This window comes from Propithecus coquereli, unplaced genomic scaffold, assembly GCF_000956105.1.
Source record: "Propithecus coquereli isolate 6110/MARCELLA unplaced genomic scaffold, Pcoq_1.0 Scaffold37, whole genome shotgun sequence".
NCBI classification, from domain to species: domain Eukaryota; kingdom Metazoa; phylum Chordata; class Mammalia; order Primates; family Indriidae; genus Propithecus; species Propithecus coquereli.
The window spans coordinates 7,294,784-7,316,113 of NW_012149396.1; the positions used below are offsets into that span (position 1 = coordinate 7,294,784).

General features: G+C 40.7%; 1 protein-coding gene across 1 annotated transcript in view; it reads left to right on the forward strand.

Annotated features, from left to right (window-relative positions):
- Positions 1-21,330, forward strand: part of NEDD4L (neural precursor cell expressed, developmentally down-regulated 4-like, E3 ubiquitin protein ligase) — a 323,400-nt gene that overhangs the window by 166,977 nt on the left and 135,093 nt on the right. The window contains exons 3-5 of the mRNA XM_012651787.1: positions 5,416-5,497; positions 8,388-8,426; positions 10,875-10,928. Of these exons, the coding sequence (XP_012507241.1) occupies positions 5,416-5,497; positions 8,388-8,426; positions 10,875-10,928 (175 nt within the window). The remainder of the gene's footprint in view (positions 1-5,415; positions 5,498-8,387; positions 8,427-10,874; positions 10,929-21,330) is intronic.

Genomic DNA, 21,330 nt, shown 5'->3' on the forward strand with positions numbered 1-21,330 from the left:
TTAGATCCTGCTTATTCCTTAATGTTATACCATGATTATTTTCTCTCACTTTAAAATATTCATTGCAAATCTGATTTTTAATGGCTTATAATATTCTAGCATATGATTGTACCGTAATTTATTTAATCACTTTTCTATTGGGCTGGAAAGTTGCTTCTAATTTTTTCCTATTATATATGATGCTATAATGAGTATCTTTTGCAGATAAATATTTACTTGCATCTCTGATTATTTCTTTGGGATTAATCCTTAGAAATAAATTGGATGAATCACAGGGCATCCACTCTTGGAATGCTTTGGATACTTCTGCCACACTAGCTTTTCAGAAAACATGTAATACTTTGTCTTTCCAGTAGTAGAATATTAAAATTGAAATGTTTGCCTCTCTCTAGAAAATGTTAACTCTTTTCAGTCTTTGACAGTTTGTTGGCTTTAAAACTTCAGTTTCAGTATCACTGCACGGATTCATGTGTTTTATTTCTTCTCTCACACTTTCTAGGTATTTTTTTCCTTATCGCATGTAAATGTTTTTGTGTTATTTCTTTATTAAGGATATATAAGTAATTGATGTAACGTTAACACTGACAGTAACAGTCAAAGTGAAAAAGAATGAGGAACCCTTCAACAAAACAAGTTGTCATTTAACAAAACGGGTTTTGCAATGAAACTTTCTCTGGCTTGGCTAAGTCTTAGTGTGTCAGGTAGACAAAATAAATTAGGTCTGTGGTGCTGTGTAATTAGCCCTCTGCTCTTTGCTAATAGGAAACAAAGGCATGAACCTCTTGCAGACTACCCCAGTACCACACTGGGCACCTTTTACAGGGAAGAATTGTTGCTTCCCTCATTATGGTGGGGATGCTCCCTCACGAGGTACGGTTGAAAAATGAACACCTTTCTCATTGTTCTTCTGATATCCAAGTATGTTGGAAGGACACCTTTATAGCTGGTAGACAAGGCAGTGTCACTGTAACCTGGCTGCAGTCTGAATGTCATCCACCTGGACATTTTGCCCTTTTGAGGCAACACCTGAGCCGTCCTTCCTCCTCACTGCCCTGCCCCCCCTTAAAATATGTGGATATCAGCGAAGACTATTTATTCTGATAAAAATGAGTAAACAGTAAGTGCAAAAGAATGTAGAACACTTCGGTGAGTCAGGTGGAGATGGTTAAGCATCACCCTGTCAATGATGTGTTGGGACCGACTGTCCTTGTTCAGCGTGTCTCAGAGGGTTGAACAACAGGGCAAACCCAGAAAGTCTCGTCTTCAACTCCCCCTGACAAATGACCCCATCCACACTGTCTTTTGCTTAGTGGTGGTGAAGGTGGAATGAGACTCCTAAGATTTCTGTGTCTGGATTCTTTAAGCCTAGTTGAGATCTACTAGAGATAACTGGAGCAGGGGCCCAGGGAGGGAAAACAGAATTTTTAGCATGGGGCTCCATGCTGACAGTGAAAGAGACAACAATGAAAAAGCTTTTCTCTTGGAAGTTTTGTAACATCAGAATGGATTTTACCAGGACTTTTTTGGTGACTTCCATGAGAGCAGATACCTGTGCATGTTTTGCTGAGGATCTTGGCAGCTCTTGGGCTCCTTGTGATTTCATTCCAGTTACGAGGCTCTGCCTTCCAGCCATTGATTTCATGCAGTTTCTGGTGTGTCTCATGTCTCTAAGATAACGTGATGTGTCCCTTCTATTTTTTCCCTCAAACGGAATCTTATGTGTACTGATAAGGTGTCTAGTTCATGAGTGAACAATGAGAAAAAATGCGGTGCCTAAGCTCCTTCAGGGTGCATTTTGGGGTCTGCCCAACCTAGACATCTGGATTTGGAGGCCGGTCTGAATTTTCAAACTTCTAGTTGAAATAGTACTAAGTTACTAGGATCCTCTGATGGCAGAAGGCTCAGACCATCATCATTTGTTGGGTGCTTGCAAACTTATATATAGACACATCATCATGAACATGGAGCAAAAGATTTGAGGGCCCCTTGTGTAATGACATAAGTTGTCAAGAGCCCGAGACCTGGATGTTGACATGGACTCCCCTGTCCTCCTCATCTACGTACCTGCCACATTCAGTTGTCCACCCAGTTCTTTCGAGACGATCTTTGGATGAGTGTGCAATCCTTTCTTTTTGATCCTCACCACCTCTCTGTGTAGACCTTTCTCATTCTTTGGTGCAGAAGCCTTCCAGCTAGACTCTGTGCCTGCTATTTCATCTCCTTGCAATGAATCTGATCTTGAATCTTCTGTATGTCAACAACCCCAAGATGATGTGATGGCAATGACTAACATTTGAGGGCTTACTATAAGTCCAGCACTATTGTAATTTTAATCTTCCCGATAGTCTCCTTATAAGGGAAGTACTGCTATGATCCCCATTTCATAAATGATGAAACTGAGGCCCAGAGAGGCTACATGAGTTTCCCAAAGTCATGGAGCTGCAAATAGGGGAGCCAGGATTTGAGCCCAGCAGGAATGTCTGGCTGCCTTTTCTCCTGAGCCCTAAACTGCAGCTGTGCCAGACATCTCAATGTTCCAAACCCCAGCTCCAGCCTGTCCCTGGACCTTTGCCTGTGATCTTTCTGCCTGGAAAACCCTCACCTTGTTCTTGGCCCAGGCATCCCAGCCTTGTGTGGGCCTTCAGACAACTCTCTGGCAGTGGTGCCCAGATGGACCAGTGCACAGCAGTCACCTGGAACACCCAATAAATATAGATCCCCAGATCCTAACCCTGTAGATTCTGATCTAGCAGGTCTGGCGTGGGGCCAGGCACCCAGATTTCAGGTGACTCTGGCTTGTGAGAGATCAAGGACTGCTGCTGCTGTTGCATTCCTGGGTACTTTGTCACAATCATTGTTTTATTTCTCTCTGCTCCGTTCAGATGGGCAGGGACTGCACAGTGTCTTTTATTTCTGAAGCTTGTCTCCTTGCCCAGAATATAGTAGTAGGTGCTCAGTAAATAGAAGGTTGTTTGAATCCTAATCGCAGTTCATTGTCTCCTTGGAAAAGCTGAAAGAAGAATGGGATGGGATGCCTAAACAGCTTTACTAAGCAGAGAAAACAAAAGGTTCACAAACTAGAATTTCTCTTCTAGTCCACATGTTCCTACAAGGTGGTGAGCTTCTTAGAGAGTCACGTTATTAATGCTAACCCTGAGTTGTACTGAACAACAGCTTCTGGAAGAGTAGGTAGGTTCCAAGAGTGAGTTCTGGGGATCTTTGCTGTGAATAAGATTCCCAGTTTGATCATCTCTACTGAGATCCCCAGGGGCTTCCACACGGTCTGAATAATGAGGAAGCATGGAATGCTTAGCAGGCTGTGGTTGGCTGGTGCCCGGTGCGAACTGTGACGTAATCAGCGTCAAATCTGCAATCATGGCAGAAGTAGGGTGTCAAAAGGAGCAACAGAGAGCCTCAAGTGTCTCCTTAGAGAGGAGGGAAGAGAATAATAATTATGGCTGTGGTTTATGGGGGCACTTGTGCTGTGTGTTTGGCACTGTACTGGGTACTCATATTAATACTTAGTTTTCTCTGATCCTTGCCAGTGACCCCCTGAGTTAGGAATTGTCATTCCCATTTTATTCACAAACAGGCTGGAGTTAATAGTAGTAGTTAAGTACCAGCAGAAGGGGAAGAAGAGCCATCTGGGCGACTGTTTCCCCCTCCCCTAAAACTTACACCCTACCGTCCTTTAACCAGCTCGGGCACCTTGTCCTTTGGCTGAATTCTGTTCCAGGAAGTTTCTTGGTCAATCTTTCATAGGGTTAAGTATAACTTAGTACCTACCTGGATGAGCACTCAAGACGTTACGTGTTCCGATATGACTTCCTTATTACAGCTGGAAGACATGCTGTCTGACACTGAGACACCACCCACACCTGTTTGTGTCACTTACTGTGAGCTATTCAAGGGCTACAGACTGAGGTAAATGAATGACCAGTGGAAGAATGTGGATGTTCTATTAAGGTGAATGCTGAATGCTTAGATCTTTACTGCAGTTATATAGTAGCCAGCAATCATGATAGCCGAGGGGCATAAAGAGACGGCAGCAGGGTTTATGGTATCTCTCATAACCCCGGATTGTATGCGTGTGCAGGCACCTTCACGGCATGCCGGGAGCCTGTTCTTCAGGTAACATTGAAACTCAGGCCTTGAGGTGGTTTTTGTTTTGTTTTGTTTTGTTTTTTTACTGTTATTTATTTTTTTAAAGCAATAGCTTGGTGGCTACAAATAGAAATTTTAATTTATGTAGCTGAAAAAGACTGTTTGCAAACACCATCTAGAGCAATGGTTCTCTGGGTGCGGTTCCTGGATCAGGGGCCACAGAGACACCACTCAGTGAGCCTCAGTGGGAACTTGTTAGAAATGCAGATTGCTAGGGCTCCACCCCAGACCAGATTCAACTTTGGGCATGGGACCCAGCAATCTGTGTTTTAACCACCCCCTCCTCCAGGTGATTCCGATACGCTAAATTCTGAGCATCACTCACCTGGAAAGTGACACCTGCTTCATCCCCCAGACCACAAGCTCCCATTTAGGAAGGTGCTCAGGCTGGGTGCTGGCTCTTGGTTCATCTTTCTGAGGCTGAGGATTTCCATATAAGGAGAAGTGGGTGCATCTGGTTAGATGTTCTTTAACCAAATAAAGATTTATAGCTTATGGATAAGAGGCAAGATTGACTCATATCTTCTAAACCAGAATGTTAAAAATATCCACCCTTAATGGGATAATAGAACAAATTATGTTGCTTTTTTTTTTTTTTTTTAGGATATGTGTTGTAGCTTCTATTAAGATGCATTTTATGGGCAATAAATGCATCTTAATAATAACAATATTTTTCGCAGACCTTTGATTTAGTTTTTCTGGTATTGGCTATAGTCCTGTTACTATCAAACTTTTAATTTTTTCATACTTCTCTCTTAAAGGGTTTCATGGCATGTTTATTATTTGAGATATCAAATATAAATCAACATAGTCTCAGCATTTTAAGGTACTCTGTGTACTCTTTGGAAACATCCTGGACGTTGTAAAGTAAGGGTTAATAGTTGTGGTATAGCCACTAAAGGATAATTCTCAAATTGCATAAAATTAACGTGATAGATTGATGGAAATAAATCATTGGCTATAGATAATTAGATGAGGGGGAATTTGTGGTTGAATACATGAGAGCCTTTTTATGATTTTCAGGATCACAAGTGTGAAACAAGAGGAATTCTCCTGGACCTGGAATTCTTACAAAGTGATAGTTTTCTCAGAGTATATTGATTTAGTAGCCATGTTAAAAATGTTATCGCTTAGTGTGTGAAAATAATATGAGCTGGGACTTTAACTGATATATGTATTTTCATTTAGATTCAACTACTTTGTTTTAAATTAAAAGTATAATCCTGTTAAATCTGAAATATTTCCTTGCAGCGATCCGTATGTGAAACTTTCGTTGTACGTAGCGGATGAGAATAGAGAACTCGCTTTGGTGCAGACAAAAACAATTAAAAAGGTAGGTCTCCATCCTTAATTAAATTTCATCGAAATCATCAATCCAATTAAAGAATGTACAGTCATGCACTGCATAACACCCTTTCAATCTGTGATAGATCACATATACAATGGTGGTACCATAAAATTATAATGGAGCTGTGCTATACAGGTGTACCACTTTTTATCTTTTATACCGTAGTTTTACTGTACCTTGTCTATGTTTAGACATATTCAGATACACAAATACTTACCATTGTGTTACCGTTGCCTACAGTATTCAGTACAGGAACATTGCTATTCAGGTTTGTAGTCTAGGAGCAATAAACCATACCATATAGCCTAGGTGTGTAGTAGGCTATATCATCTAGGTTTGTGTAATACACTCCGTGATGTTCCCGCAATGATGAAATTGCCTAATGACATTTCCCAGAACATATCCCCATTGTTAAGCAACACATGACTGTATTTGGTTTTGTAGAAGTTTATATTTTAAGGATAAGATGGCAATATTTTATTTCAAGAATATTTCAGTATTAAATCTATAAGTTCTCCATAGACCAGAACTTTTCAGTATTAACTCAAGATATTGATTCTGGTTTTTAGTTAAATGACTGTAAAAACAATATCCTAAAAATAAGTCTTACTATAAGTAGTAATTTTTTTTCTTGCGAAGAATACAGTAAAAGGATTGTTCTAGTTGGCCTGTTATTTTTCATAAAGAAACTAAAAATAAAGTACATTTAATGAAATGGAGTGGTTTGTGGTATTGGTAGGCACAAAAGGAATGATTTTAACTTGAAACAGCTATTACCAGTGGAAGGGAAATACTTGGTTAGCTACATGAAAACATAAAATATATTAATAATAAAGCTATATGTGTATGTATATACATGTTTCCATAAGTTTTATGTACATATTTCATTAAAGATTTGTATCCATATCTTATCTTGACTATCTCCATGTATTTATGACATATGTAAAGTATATGCAGATATTTACCCCATATTTGGGAGCTTTACTGAAGATACATATTTTCTTCTGTGCTTTAGTATTATTTATGGATTACTGTTTTTTTCCTTTCCCTTGGGGGAGTGGTTAGATAGTCTAACACTTTGTTAAACACTTCCTAGACAGCATGATTGCTTTAAAAAAATTCTATTAATAACTCTCCTGCTGCTATGCAGACGCTTCAGATCCACGGCCGGGTCATTTTGTGTAAGGAATGGTAGCTGCAGTGTGTCCTCCACCTGGCATTGGGACGGGCATTAAAAATCTGTTTTGCAAACAGGAGCCAGTATTGTGATTAGTGGGGAGGATGCCTGCGAAGGACGGAGGCCATTGTTCCCCCGTTAGGCGCTGTTGCTGGCTCAGCCACCAGGCGAGCAGGGGGCCCCCTTGCATCCTTGCAAGTGAGGCAGCCCCCTAGGGGACTTGGTTGCCTGCTGGATGCGGAGCTGAGGACCAAAGCCGCGATTGGGGCTGTTGCAATGTATTTCCCTCCAAGGGGAGTTGCTCCTCCTCCTTCCCTCCCCGCAGCAGAGGGTGCAGATCCGTGGCTGGGGCTGCCCTGCTTCTCCTGGTTAGTATGTCTGTGCTGCTCTCGGGTGGAGGAACTGCCCTCGTGCCCTCATCCTCCTCTCTTCACCGTGCTGTGGCTGGTTCTTCATTTGTTTTGTGCTCTCATGTTGTTGTTTGCTTCCCTTGCCTGTCATTTCCTGTGTGCATTTCCACCAAGCTGCCCCGCAGGACCGCTGCAGCCTGGGGTGGCCGGGCCTGCCACCAGGCTCTGGGATCCTCTCCCGCTCCCCTGCGCGTTACCTTCCCCGGCTCCATTCATGTTGCAAAGTATGAAACCCCATTATTTAGGATTAGATTCACTGTGGAGTTGTGGGTGGTGGAGAAAGTGCTGATTTTTTAAAATGCCAGTCCAGTGTTAATACGAGTTCTATGTTTTATATTTTTATGATGTGCTATATTGCCTTTTTTTTTTTTTTTTGGAGAAACTTCTTCCTGAGCTGGTATGTTAAAGGAAATAGATTGATACTAAAAAATTTTCTGTAGATACTGGTGAGATGGTGATTTTCCAGTCTCAATGTTTTACATATAATTTTTAAGAGCCGTGTTTAAAAGTATTAGGCATGTGCAAATGCACAGACATACATATTCCTTCATAGGATGGGCTTCATCTTAGTTTTGAAGGATATTTGACAGCCTGTCTTTTGTCCATTCCGATGACAAAATTATCTTTGCCTTGTTCTCACGAGGTGAGTATTTCAATAGATTGATGGGTGGAGGGAGAGGAGGATTGAAGGATAAGTAGGCAAGTATTTTTTAACTTGGTTATTTTAAGAAAAAAATTCTCTTTTGGTTTATCACTGGCAGGGTTTTTTTTTTTTCTGGTTATAAAGTCTGCTCATTAATATTGTTCTCTATAAAATGTTCTTCAGATTTCAATATTTATATAAATAATGGACACTTTCAACCTTCCCCTACCTGCTCCATTGCTCTCCAAAACACATTTGTAGCAGGTGTAGAGGGGAAGTCAACAGAGTTAATTTCCTTCTTGATAAAATAATCATATCACTGCTAATTTCTTGAAAGAAATTTTTATATTTTCATGAGGATGGCTTTTGTATGTCCCTGCTGTTTTTTCTGGTGATAGCCTGCAATTTATGGTTTCATATCTATGAATCATCTGTTTCATAAATGTACTCCCTCCCCCTCTAGTTTGGTTTATAGAATAGTCTCAAATAATTGACTAAATGCTGCTTTTATTGCCATTTTGAAAATCTCTTAGCTGTTTTTTTAATCAAGAAAAATGTTTAAGCAAATATGTAGACTGTATTGTATTAGTAAATGTTAATGTTTCAAAGACTGTAAAAGATATTACAAGATAATTTCTCTTCCAGACGCTGAACCCTAAATGGAATGAAGAATTCTACTTTAGAGTAAGTGTTTCATTTTGGGGGGTAATAATTGTTATTGTTTAATAATTGTAATTGGGGGGTAATAATTGTTATCTAGATTTGATATATTGATATCTAGATTCATATTGAGGGAAAGCTGGTACATTTTTATCAAGAAATTCCTTTTAGAATGAAAAATGGCTAGGTAGCTTCTTAATGTGTCCTGAATTTTGAATGACTGAGTAGTGGTCACAAAATTTGGACTTGTTTCATTTGGGGATGTTTTGGGGAAATAAAAACAAAGTTATTCAAATACCATATTACATCTTTTCAACTCAGCTTTTCTTTAAAAAATGGGATAAAATATAATTTAAAACAATGTAATTCTATGAGACATGGGTTATGATTAGAGTAAAACACTAGCAGCAACATGATTAAAAAGCATAAAAATTGCCAATTATGAACCAGTTAGGAAGGAAGATTTTTGTAATTTACATATTTAGTGTGTATATATTACTTCTAAAAGCTAAATATGGCTGAATTAGGTAAAATTTCCTAAACCTTTTCTATTTAATATTTAGAATAGCTTTATGTAGAAATGATGGAATTCTGTGAATTGGCAAAGATTTCTTATTAGTGAGCTTTTGTTATTTTGCTGTGTTTTGTCATCAAAATTTGGGAAATACTAAACAGCTCAGCTATTTCTTTGAAAGAAAGGGGTTTTCTCTTCAAAATGAAGATATTTTAATTGTGTGAGTGTGATATTTAAAGCTACTTATCCCCAAGTAAGGTCTTCTGATTAGTGCATAATCCCAAACAATAATAGTGCCATTAGACTTATTGGTCCTGATTTCTTTCAATGACAATAGTATTTTTGTGTTTCAGACTTGGATTACTATATACAGAATCTGTTTTCTATTATGTTCAGAGCTGAAATATGGCACTGATATTTTAATATTTGGTGAGATCCTACGTGTAGCCTCCACCAGATGTATTTTAAATTACTCTGTGAAGGACTGGAAAGCTAATGAGGGCTGATAGGTGCTTAGTTAACTCTCAACTATGCTTTCTTCTTGTGAAACTCTGAATTATATAGAGTTCTTTCAGTTGAACACTTTGGCCATAATTATGTAAATTTTAGTACATCTAAAACTTTTTCCACTTTTTACTTGGCTATAGATATGTTTAAATTCTGTTTTTGTGTTTTTTTAAGGCCTTTGTTTTTATTGATCCTGCAAATCTTAATTGAGTACCTACTATATGCCAGCTCCTGCCTATATAGCCTGTGGATGGATTGGTTAGCAGCACAGCGCTTCACAGAGCTTCTAAAGAGACAGCAAACCCACTGGCCATCTGTTTGCGCTGTCATTAAGCTATGGGCAGACCAAGGGGCCAGAAGTACAAGGCGAGCTCTCTGTTCTTGTACTATCAAATATTATTTCATGCCATTCCCCGTCATAAAGCAGCCAAGGCCTAGTAACAGGAGACCTGGGTCATATCTTTGCCTTCACCATTTATAGCCTTGATGACCCTGGAAAAGCCACCTGAGCACTCTCAATCTCCTTATCTCTCATATAGGAGAGAGAAGTCCTTACTTGTTAGGGTTGTTTCCGGGATTTACATGCAGTGATATAAATGAGAACACGTAGCACCTGGTCACACACGTGGTTGTACTTAGTAAATGATACCTAAGTGTGGAGGATATGGGCCATTTTGGTGAGGTTTTGGTAAAGTAAAAGAAAGAAGCAAAAAGACATTAAAAGCCCAGTAGCTCTGACATTGGCCCCACATTCCTGGAAATAGGGACATCTGTTATTTCTGGGTCTTTCTAATCTCTCACAGCCTAAGCTTTGGAGACAGGTGTGCCATACAGGTGCGGGTCCTGGTTGCCCTACACACTAGCTGTGGGCTCTTGGGCAAGGTGCTTCACCCTCAGGGTCTCGGCTCCTCGTTTGTAAAATTGGGGTGATAGTTATATATCACAGGATTGCTGTGAGGATTAAATGAGATCATGTATTGTTAATATTTAACAAGGAGACAGTGCCTAAAAAATAGGCACACAGTTGTAAATAGCTGCTATTACTATTTTCTTCATTTTTATCATTACGGCTATTACTATTAGGCTTAAGAATTTTCCTCAGGCATAGACCCTTGTGAAGATATGACCTTGGTCTTCAAGCATGAGGTTGTCTTTTGTAAAGAAGGCTAGGAACTCCTTAAAGTTGTTTAGAATTATCCTTTCTTATTTTAGAGAAACAGCTAAGAGCCTTTTCTTCTTTAGGTATGTCTAAATTAGGAGTAGAGTAATACAGAAATCAGTAATAGAAAATTTGATTTAGTAGACAGAGAATTTCCAGAGGAGTAGGTGAATTGTTACATATTACACAATTTAGTGGGTTGCATAAAGCAGTATTTTATTCTTTCTGTCTCTTATTTCATTGTTCAATTGACTCCTGTTCATTTACAAAATACTATTTATGTCCCTTACAGGTAAACCCATCTAATCACAGACTCCTTTTTGAAGTGTTTGACGAAAACAGATTGGTAAGTGTGTCCCTGTTTTTGAATTTTGCTTCATTTTTTTACAAACTTGATTTTTGGACCCGTCTCTTTACAACTCTGTATTTATATTGTACTTATGACAGTATATATGTGCTCAGAAAGAATATTTTTGTCCCATTATTAGTTTGACATTCATAATTCTAACAAATACTTTCATGTTGCTAGGATAGAAAATTTATTTGTATATGTGTGTATTTTTATTGCAGTTGATATTAATGAAAGTCATTGGCGACGGATTAGCTCATGTGCTTATGCCGTAGTGTTGGGAGTACAGACGGTAGGCAGATCTGTAAAGAGGCTACCAGGCATGTAAATAAACCTTGTAGGATTTTAGAATATAAGCCAGAATGTAACGCTGTAATGCATAAGCAAATCCATGGTGATTGTTTCTGGGAAAATAAAAAGCTAATTAATGGAATATAGCAAAAAGTTAATCTACATTTAGCAGGGAAATTTAAGCTACATTTTAAAAGTGGTACTTTCTCAAGCGAGATCCTTAGAAAGTACCTTGAGAGAACCAGAGATATGCCTGAGGAATGTAACTGATATAAGCTAACATTTAATTAATTAATATAGATTGGTGTATGTATACAGAAAGTGACATATATAGCTGATTTAACTAAGATTTCATTTTAGAAATAGAATTTTAGAAGCAACTTTGGCTTAAAGCATTTCGCTTTCTTAACTAACTAGAATGTATACATCAAGCACCCCTAAGCCAAGCGTTCCAGCTGTGAAAATGAACATTGATTGTCATGTTGTAGTAAGTCCTTAAGTTACCCTCGGAACTGGTATCGTAACTCAGTGCAGTCAGTATTTCTCAAATTTACCTTGCCTAAAACTTAGGTATGTTGATTGGTTAAAAGGAGTGTCCTCATGAACCTTTCTTTCTGCAGCATTTAGTTGAAATTAAAAATTCTTTTAATAGCGTGAGGTTAGTAGAATATTTGATCTGGAGGAGCGTTAAAAAACAACTCATTTAACTCCCTGTTCTTACAGATGAGAGAACCCAGGTCTAGAGCTTTTACATAATTTAAACAAGTCAGTCAGTGGAAGCGCCAGGGTCCCTCCCACCTTCTGGTCTCCTATGTCTCAGTTCAGTGGTGTTGAACAGCCAGGCCTGCCATCCTTATTATGGAATTTGGGAATGTATTTAATCTCATATACCTGGTATTATTTTCCAAAATAGAAAACTAACAGATTCTGCCCTACTGTAAAAATATGGGATCTTGGTGGCTACGCCTTGAACTCCATATTTTGACCCTTGGGTGATAATTAGTAGTACAGAATAACTAAATCACTTCTGTTGCATGCATGAAATTACTTTCTTTTTAAATCGAATGAGAGATTTTGCCGAGGGTGGAGTTCTTATCTCTCTGTCTCTCATCCAGCAGGGCCTGCATGAATTAAGCAGGATTTGACAGTGGCATTAAGTCCCTGGAGACACGGGCACAATCCTTATTCTAGACTAATTCTTATTCTCTGATCTGTTGATTATAATAACTCTTCTTTAAGGTGAAGAAAGGGTCAGCTTTACGGGAAAAATTGCCTCTTGTTCGATGTGTTTTAATTCATTATTTAATTTTCTTATATTAAGAGAAGTTCACTGTTAAAACATTGTTTCCCATTTCCATATTTCAAATAATGACTATAGTTGAGATGATCTTGCCATGGGTCCAAAACTGTACTTCCAAACCAAAAAGGGCTTTGAAGGCAAAACTTTTGAGAAATCCTATATGAATACAAACTGTCTGAAAAATAATACCTAGCTTTGCCCTGGGCCATCTGCAGTGTTGTTACTATGCAAAGAATGCTGACAGTGGTGTTTCCTTTGTTGGCTATCAATCCAGCGAAAACAGTACGTGACTATAGTAGTATCTGGAGGTTTTAGCATTAAATAAACTAGTTTTCATTTCTCTCTCAGAGGTCATTTTTGGCATTCTAGAAATACATGCTTTTAGCAAACAGGTTGGGATGTATGTAAACATAGGGTTAATCCTCCACACCCTGGACTCTAGAGCTGTTGACAAAGTCATTCTTTGCAAATTTTAAAATAAACTTTTTGTCACTCTTTGCAGCTTGGTATTTTCCCCTCCTATTTTTTTTTTTTTTATCTCCTCCTAAATAAACCTCTTTGTTAAATAACTGATGTTTCTGGGTCATAGAAAATAGTAAGTTTAAAACACACAGAATATTTCCAAGTCAACTAAAAATCTGTTGACAGTTTCTTGAATGTGCACTTTTATTTCTTGGGTCCTTTTTGGCCCTTTGCAAACATAGCAAGATTCCGTGTTTGTATGCGAACCGTGGTAACATTACTGACTTCTTACTGGAAAGCAGTCAGCTCTAGGCAGCATTTCTTCTGTATGGTATTTAAGTTACAATTACTACAAAAACCAAATACACACCCTTTTTCAATTTTCCTTCCCTTTTTTTTCGGGGGGGGGGGTCGGTTTTCCTCCTACCTGGCATATGGGAGTCAATGTTTTCTCCAGCTGGGTTCGTTTTCTCTGGTACTTCCGTGTCTGACAGTCATATGTGAGTTCTATACCCGCACACACCTTTTAAATGAAAAATGCTGTAGTAGCGGGGGGCAGACGGAGCTGCCGGCTGACTGTGTAGTAAGTTGTGCCCCTCTGCACCTCCACTTAGCTATTTTGTTACTTGCAGATCATTGTCTAATTATTTAGCATTAAAGAGACAGTAATTCTGTGGCGTGTGATCGTATTTATAGTCCATTTTATTAGTTTACATTCCGTCACGTAGGGTAGTGATATCATAAATAACTAGAAACGTAGCATCCCATGCCTGTGAAAGGGTTTGCCGGCAGCCAAGCCGTATTTTACTCGTCATTATTTGGTGTGGTGGGGAAATGCCGTGTGTGCTTGAGTTTACTGCCAGGTCCCTCGTACTGGTTAAAGAGAGAGAGAGACTCCCAGCGCCCTGCTTAGTTGGGAAAGAAATGTCCTGTGAGTGTGATGCGGTTTAGATTTATAGCAGCATGGCTTGCAGTGTGTTTGCTGCCTTAGTCAGCTGTGAGAGGTCCCTGCCGGGGCCACTCCTTTCTGATGGAAAAGCAGCAGCTGGGAAGGTGCTGTTTCAGGCTCTTGCTGTTTAAAAAAAAAAAAAAATGAGAGCGAGAGGGGGGAAAACTCCACTGCGTCCACAAGCTGGCATTGGAGGGGGAGAGCGCGGTCATGTGGTTCTGGCCACCCTACCCTCTGTCACAGTTCGGATGAGAGCTTTTTGCTCTTATCCAATCATGCCTGGAATGCTGCTTGCCACTTGGGTTATTTCTGCTATCTGTCGCTCTTGGTGCCGCAGTGCTAACGGTTTGGCAGATGGGACACTTTTTCTTGGAGTTTGTGTCTTCGGTTTTTGACTTCTGGCAGCGCCGGGCCTGTTGTTGCCGCACGCCCTCTCCCTCCCGGCCCCCCTGGTCACCATGGCCCATCGGCTTCGGTTTCATTTTGGCTCTGGTCGCAGCAACACAGCCCCCGAATCAGAGATCCTAGACCAGGAGAGAGAAGACGACTTTTTCATGGCATTCCACACCCTGCCGCGGAGGAGCAGCCCGCACCCCTTCGCCCAGAACGGCGCGGAGGACGGCGGCGGCGGCCTGCAGGGCGGCGTGGGCGCGCTCAAGCGCAGCTCGTCCATGTTCATCCCGCAGCTCCTGACCAGCCTCGACGCCCGCCCGACCCGCAGCTCGTCGGTGCAGATCTCCCTGCAGCGCAAAGCCTCCGACGGGGCGACGGACGGCTGCGGGCCGCCCGAGGGCCCCGACGACGGGCCTCCGTGCACAGCGGCCGACCTCGGGGACCAGGCCACAGTCCCGGCGAGGGCCTCGCCAAAGAGCGGCTCCCGGGAGCCCTCGCCCAGGGACACCCCCGCGAGCTCCCCTCCCAGGGCAGCCCGCGACCTGGGGCTCCAGGCCAACGGCACGTGCGGCCGCCTGCGGGGCCCCGGCCCGCTGGACAGCGCCGGGGAGGCCGGGCCGGGCCTGCGCGTGCAGCACCGCGCCTCCAGCGCCGACGTGCGCCAGGTGAGGCTGCTGCCCCTGGGCCCCGACGGCCAGGGCGGCCCCGCGGCGCCCGAGCCCCGGCGCTGGTCCCTGCAGCACGTCCCAGATGCTTCTGGAAGCTCCGGGAAGCGGTGCTTTGTCTTCCAGCTGCAGCAGCCCCAGCAGGGCGCTCCGGGGCTGGGCGGTGACTTCAATTTTGGCTTCACCGGCACGAAGGGCGACAGGTTGGTGAGGTATCCCCGCATTCGGCTGGAGAGGAGCACCTCGTACCCGACCCAGCCCCGCACCGAGCGAGGGAGCCCCACGGAAGACCGAGGACCCCCGGAGACGCCACCTCGGGCCGGCAGGGTGGCCCCCGAAATCCGCAGGACAAATTCCGTGGAGAGGACTCCGCAGGGTCAGGGGTGCACGTTTAAGATCAGGCAAGATCAAAACGCAGGGCAGCAGCATTTCAGGATCCTTGTGACGCGGGGGCCCGAAGAAGCTCCCCAGAAACCTGAGGACAAGAATGCCAACAGCTCCGCTTCCACGAGGGCCGACGCCCCGGTAAGTTCGCGGCGTGTTTCCCGTGTGAGAAAGGACCGATTTCAGCCCAGAAAGCTGCAGCGTGATTAAAACAAACTTCACCCTGTGTTCCCGAGTTTCCCCGCCTCAGGCCAGTGGAGCTCGGTGTTTGGTCGCATTCTGGGGCGATGATTTGTGGTCCAGCGTTTGGTAGAGGTCCACGAAACTAGTTAGCATTTCAGAAAATGTCTTTTCTTTAGGTCCTCAAAGTCAAAGAGCTTTGTTTATTTGGGAAATCCAAGCAAAACACACCCCTCCCCCCGTTTTTTTTAAAATATCTTCTGAATAAGAGAATTTTAAAAATGTATTGCTTTAATCTGCCAAAAAACCAAGTCAGTGCCCCAACATGTTGATGTTGGAAATACATTTAAAAACCCGCTTGCAAATACCGCCTGGGACAGCACTTTCCTTTAACACTAATCAGTTCTGATAAAGGTGAGGATATTGCAAAGGTCTTGAGTTTAGTCTCTTAATAATTAAAATACCCGTGTGTAAAGTTTGATTCATTCTTCTTAATGACCTTTTTGCTGGGGGCGGGGGTCCGTCCTTGTTATATAATTTTTGGGTTTTGTACCATTAAGTGATACTGAACAAGATAACTGAGCGACACTCAGCGACACTGAACAAATGTCGCTTTTGGGACAGTAAGAGATGTGTTTTTGAAGCGGATTGGCTTATGGACCAAGGCTGGGGAGGCTGTGACGGGGACTGTCGGTGGTCAGATGGTGTGGTGTGCAATTTAACACTGCCCACTTGAGTGTCTAAGCCTGGGATGCTGGATATAGGATAGCCAGGGTCCCGTCTCCAGCTGTGGAAATAGACGCCTTAGAACAGATTCTGGCCTTTACTGCTCCTGTATTCTCGATCGCTCTCTTCCAGTGAAACGGAGTACAGAAAGACAGCTGCGAACGCCACCAGGCATATGATGACTCTGCAGCTTTCATAGTTTAGAGAGGGATGAGAAGTTTAATCAGTTAGGTTTCTTTTACTAGTAATCACTAGCCATTGAGTGCTTCCTTAAAGAACAAGCTCCTTATATTTTGAATTGGATTTACCGCCCCCTGAATTTCACGTGCTTTTACCAGTTCGAAGATATGATAATGAAATATCTAGGGGACTTTTCGTTCGGATTCACTTGTGAATTGTGCCTTTGGAAAGCGGGTGGCTGAGTATTACTCTAGAATTGTGTTGTCTTTTGTTGCTTTGTGTTCAGAAATATTTGTCGTCATTCAGTTAAACTTATTCACTGCTCCATCATTGGTTTTCACCCGTCTGAAGGTATAATCAGATGCCAGGTGCAAATAATATAATTTTCTTCTCTTTCCTTCCATATGTTCTTTCTTTTATTATCTCAAACTCTTTTATTAGGAAATGGCTAAGTGCTTTGTCTTGGTCTGAACCCATACCGTTTATCGTACAATGGTACAAATTTTAATAGAGTTTTGTAATTATAGTCGCTTTTAACCCCTGCTCCAAGAAATTACCATCATGACACTTGTAGGCTTTTGTTCAGCAGCACAATTCCATGCTGACTTGGACCACCTACCACGTGAAGATTGACAAAAATGCATTTCCTAAAGTTTTGATGAGTATTCAATTATATTACCAGAAACTAAAATCACCTTGCAAACCAGATGTAGAGGAAAAAATGGATTTATAGAACCAAAATCTCATTTGGTTTGAAGTTTCTAATGTAATTAGCAAGCAAATGGAATATCCTAAAAAATATTGTGGGAACCTTACTTACAAGGGCTCTTCTAACTTGCTGCAAGGACTATGTAGTAGAAGTCAAATTTCTACAAATTTGGAAATATAAATTCTGGAACAAAGACCTTTCCTTGGAGAGTAAGTTCCAGCTAGCAAAGAGTAGTTTGCATTTTCATATATATGTATTTTTATACACATACATAAATTAGTACGTGGTTAGTAGGCTGGTTTTCTTTTAAGCAAAAGCTTTTTTTCTTTTAAAAAAACAAAACCAAAACTGGTCGCTAACAAAACCGTCTGCCTCCATTCAGCGACTTTGTACTCGTTTCATGTGGACAGGGGTGTTAAGTGTAGGCAGCAGCTGCCACGGCCTTATTTATCTTGAAGGAAAACATTCACTTGGGCGTCTGCAGTCTGGCTGCCACCAAGCTTTTTTGGCGTTTCAAATATCCGCTGCTTTGGTAAGAAGGGCATTTCATTAAGTTTACGTGAAAAAAATTGAAAAATCGATCACAGCCTGGTGTTTGAATGTTATGGAAAATCTTTCTTGATCTGGGAATACCACTCGGGATTCCTTTGACAAATGCGCTCATATTTCGTTAGCTACGCCTCAGACCTTACTACAAGGTTAAGTTGTTGAGTACTTTTATCTGGGCCTCCTAAACATCCTGCCATGACTAAATCTAAAATGTAACATGACTCCAAAAAATGTTAACCAGCTAAATTCTTAGAAAAAATACAGGGGAACCCCTTGCGATGATAGATTTCCCACCTGGTCCGTCACCGTCAGTCAAGGAGAATTAGTTCTTACAGTCATATCAGTTATAATCAGTTAAGATCAGTTGAAGTATTTCAGAAATCTTAGAACTTATCAGTTCAGTCTGTGGCATTATTAGTAATTTAAAGTTAATTATTTTCTTAAATTAGTTTTTGGGTTATTTGGTTTCGTTGAGCCTCTTAACTGCATTAGAGTTATTCCGACAAATTTGGGCTGGCAGTTACCAGCATTTCTGCCCCCTTTAGACACCATTTTGTGCATATTAACTGGTACGCTCTGTATTTTACAAGCTCGGGGAGCCAGTTTTCTAATCCCTTTAATGTAATTAAGCATTTAGGTCTACTGTGTATATATAACATTACACTAGTTACTTGGAAAGTTTCAGGGACCATCTCAATTTCTTGCTGACACAGAGTTTGTAAAGTAAACAGAGGGAGGAGAGCCCACAGGGGCCAAAAACAAGAATTCTAACACCTGGTACTTATAGGGAAGAGAATATTCCTTCTTTCCGTCCACCCCAGGCTCTGTGAACTTTTCTCTGTGCCCTCTCAATGGACGCATACTTTACAGAAGCAGTGTGGTAACCTTTTGTGATTAAAGAAATTCATTTTACTGAATAACAAACGAATATCCAAATTATTTTCATTTGGAGAAAATTTTAGTCACTTTTACAGAAAATGTTTCTAATACACAGACAATTTTTGACTTTAATATTAGTGTCTCTTTTTTTACCCTAAAAAATAACTCTATAGACATCAAATGTATTAACCACCCGTTTATTTGAAAACACAAACATCATAATGAATAAGAAAAACAAGGAGTATTTCTTCTATTGACTTGGTTTCTGATTGGAATCTATACACTTTTTTTTTCTTGTGCTTATAGTAATGATCTCTCTTACTGTGGTCATGTATGAAGATAACCTGATGTTATGTGACTTAAAATTTCAACTATTTTCAGGGATGTTTTAAAAAGTTGTGTAGGCAGTACACAGGGTTGACACCGATAATGTGTTTGTAAACAGTGACAGTTCGTGTGTCTATAGCATTTCACAATTTGAAGAATGCTTTCATTTATTTCACTAGCGTGTATGACTATCCCATTGTGTCATTTGGCCTTCCCAACTGTTATGTGAAATAGTGTCATTTCACTGTTTGAGATGAAGGTATGTGATGTTGTCATCAGGTGTGTTAACTTCGTACATGTGTGATGAGAAAACATATATATCCTTGTGCAGTTAAAAAGCACGTGTGAAGCCACAAAGCGATTTAATGCTTTCTGTGATGTGACATTTTTGCTGAAAAGTTTGGAGATGATAACTCCATTTGTTGCCTTGCGGCAGCGTCCTAACAGAGAGAGAAAGCAGCTTTGGGGACTGAAGAACCAGCCTCGGCAGTTTACTGGCTTTGAGGCCTGGGGTAGTTAAACTCCCTCTCTAAGCCTGTTTTCTCATCAGGAAAAATGAAGATAAAAATGTGCAGAACATAAGTTCATAGTTAGGTTTAAATGAGGCAATATCTGTGGACATACCTGCTTGGTGAACTACGTGTCTATAATATATGTCTTTCTTCTAAAGGAGGTTAATTAGGTTCACTGTGAACACTTTTTGGTCTGCCTGGCATTCGACACAAGGACAGCTTGCGTTTATGGCATACCTGGAAATGTTTAATAACTAGCTTTGATGGCCTTTCTGCTGTCATCTCATTTTCCCTGAGTATTTGTCCTAACACCAAATGCAGTCCTTAAAAAGAGTTGATTATTTGTGAGTTACATGTTGTAGAAGAGGACCTTTAATTACATTTACTGTGTTGATTTTTGAAACCTTAAAACTTTTTGGCTGGCATTTCTGACATGTATTTTTACCATGTCATTTTGCTATAACGTTTCCAGTGGTTAACTTTACTTGTACTCCTTATACACTCAGGCTTTTGAGAAGCAATGTAATGTTATCTGTACAAAATTTCCACATTGTGTGATTTAAAAATCAGATATTTTGGAATACGCCTTATGTTAGATGCTGCCTTTTAGAGGGTTCCCATAAATGTTGCAGCTACTTCTCTTAGCCAAGCCTGGAGGCAGAGTTCCTAGTCATTGAAATAAATCTCTAAATTTATAATATATGCTAATAAGAAATTTGCTATCTATACATAAAAGTTCACAGTACCAGAAGAAATTTATTCCATGAGAAAATTATCTTAAAGTATAATAAATGTTGGCTATTTCTATATAGTTGATGGTTTCTGTGTAATTGATGGATATTTCTGTATAATTGAGGCTAATCTAAATGGTAGTGCTACTTGGGCAACTTGCAATTATCAAGCAAATTTTTAAATAAAAATAATTGACTGCATATAATTACTGAGGGGGTATATTAGCTATCTGAAATACATTTATCTTTTTAACTCTTAATTATACTACCAAGACATTTGCAGTAATTGGGAAGAACAGGAAGTTCATAGATAGTGTGGAAACTGTTGATTCTATGTGTGGATACCAGAATGTCTAAATTTCCTCTGTAAATGCCAAAAGAAGCTTGGAAAACCCAATCCAGAATTGGCTGGTGATTACTCAGAGGTTTATTATCCTGTGTGCAATCTTCCATTCAATAGTTTCCTTAATTCACACCAAACAGCATAGTACTCCCTGTCCTGTACAAGAGAGAGCACCAAACAGTCCACCTGCTGTGTATGCCCCGCTCCACATTGGAAATTTAGAAGGCCAAAAGGATAGAGAGTCGAAAATATTAGCAAAAGTAGGTATTGCAAAATGTCTGTGAACTGGGCAAATGGAGATTATTGAAAGACTTTTGTAAGTCTTGACTCAGTGTATATCGTGAATGCATGGTGTTCTCACTGGAGTTCCCTGTTTGAATCTCCAGATTATTCCACTGTGGCTTACTTGGACAAACTGGGATAGAGGGGAGAATAAATAAGTGAGACAGGTGGCCTGATGTGAGTGGGCTGGAACCTAAGTCCCTGATGCCCTGGCTGGTTTTGTGCTCTGTCCTGAACGGACACTTTCCTTGTCTCTAGGCATCACCACGTTTTGACAGGAAGTTTATTTTTTCAGGATGGAGGGTGGAGTAGATTGAATTTCAAGAAGCCTGCTTTTTATACCCTCCTCATTTCAGAACCACGGAGTGTCCTGACACTTTGACAGGTCATGAAATGAATTGAAAGTACAGTATCATAAATTGGGCTGGAAGGAGGGGCCCTGCCTTTTCTGGCTTGACTGTTGTTGCTACACTTTGATATCCAAATACTTTATATCGGTTCCTTTATGTGTTTGCCCAACCTGCCTATTCTTTGAAA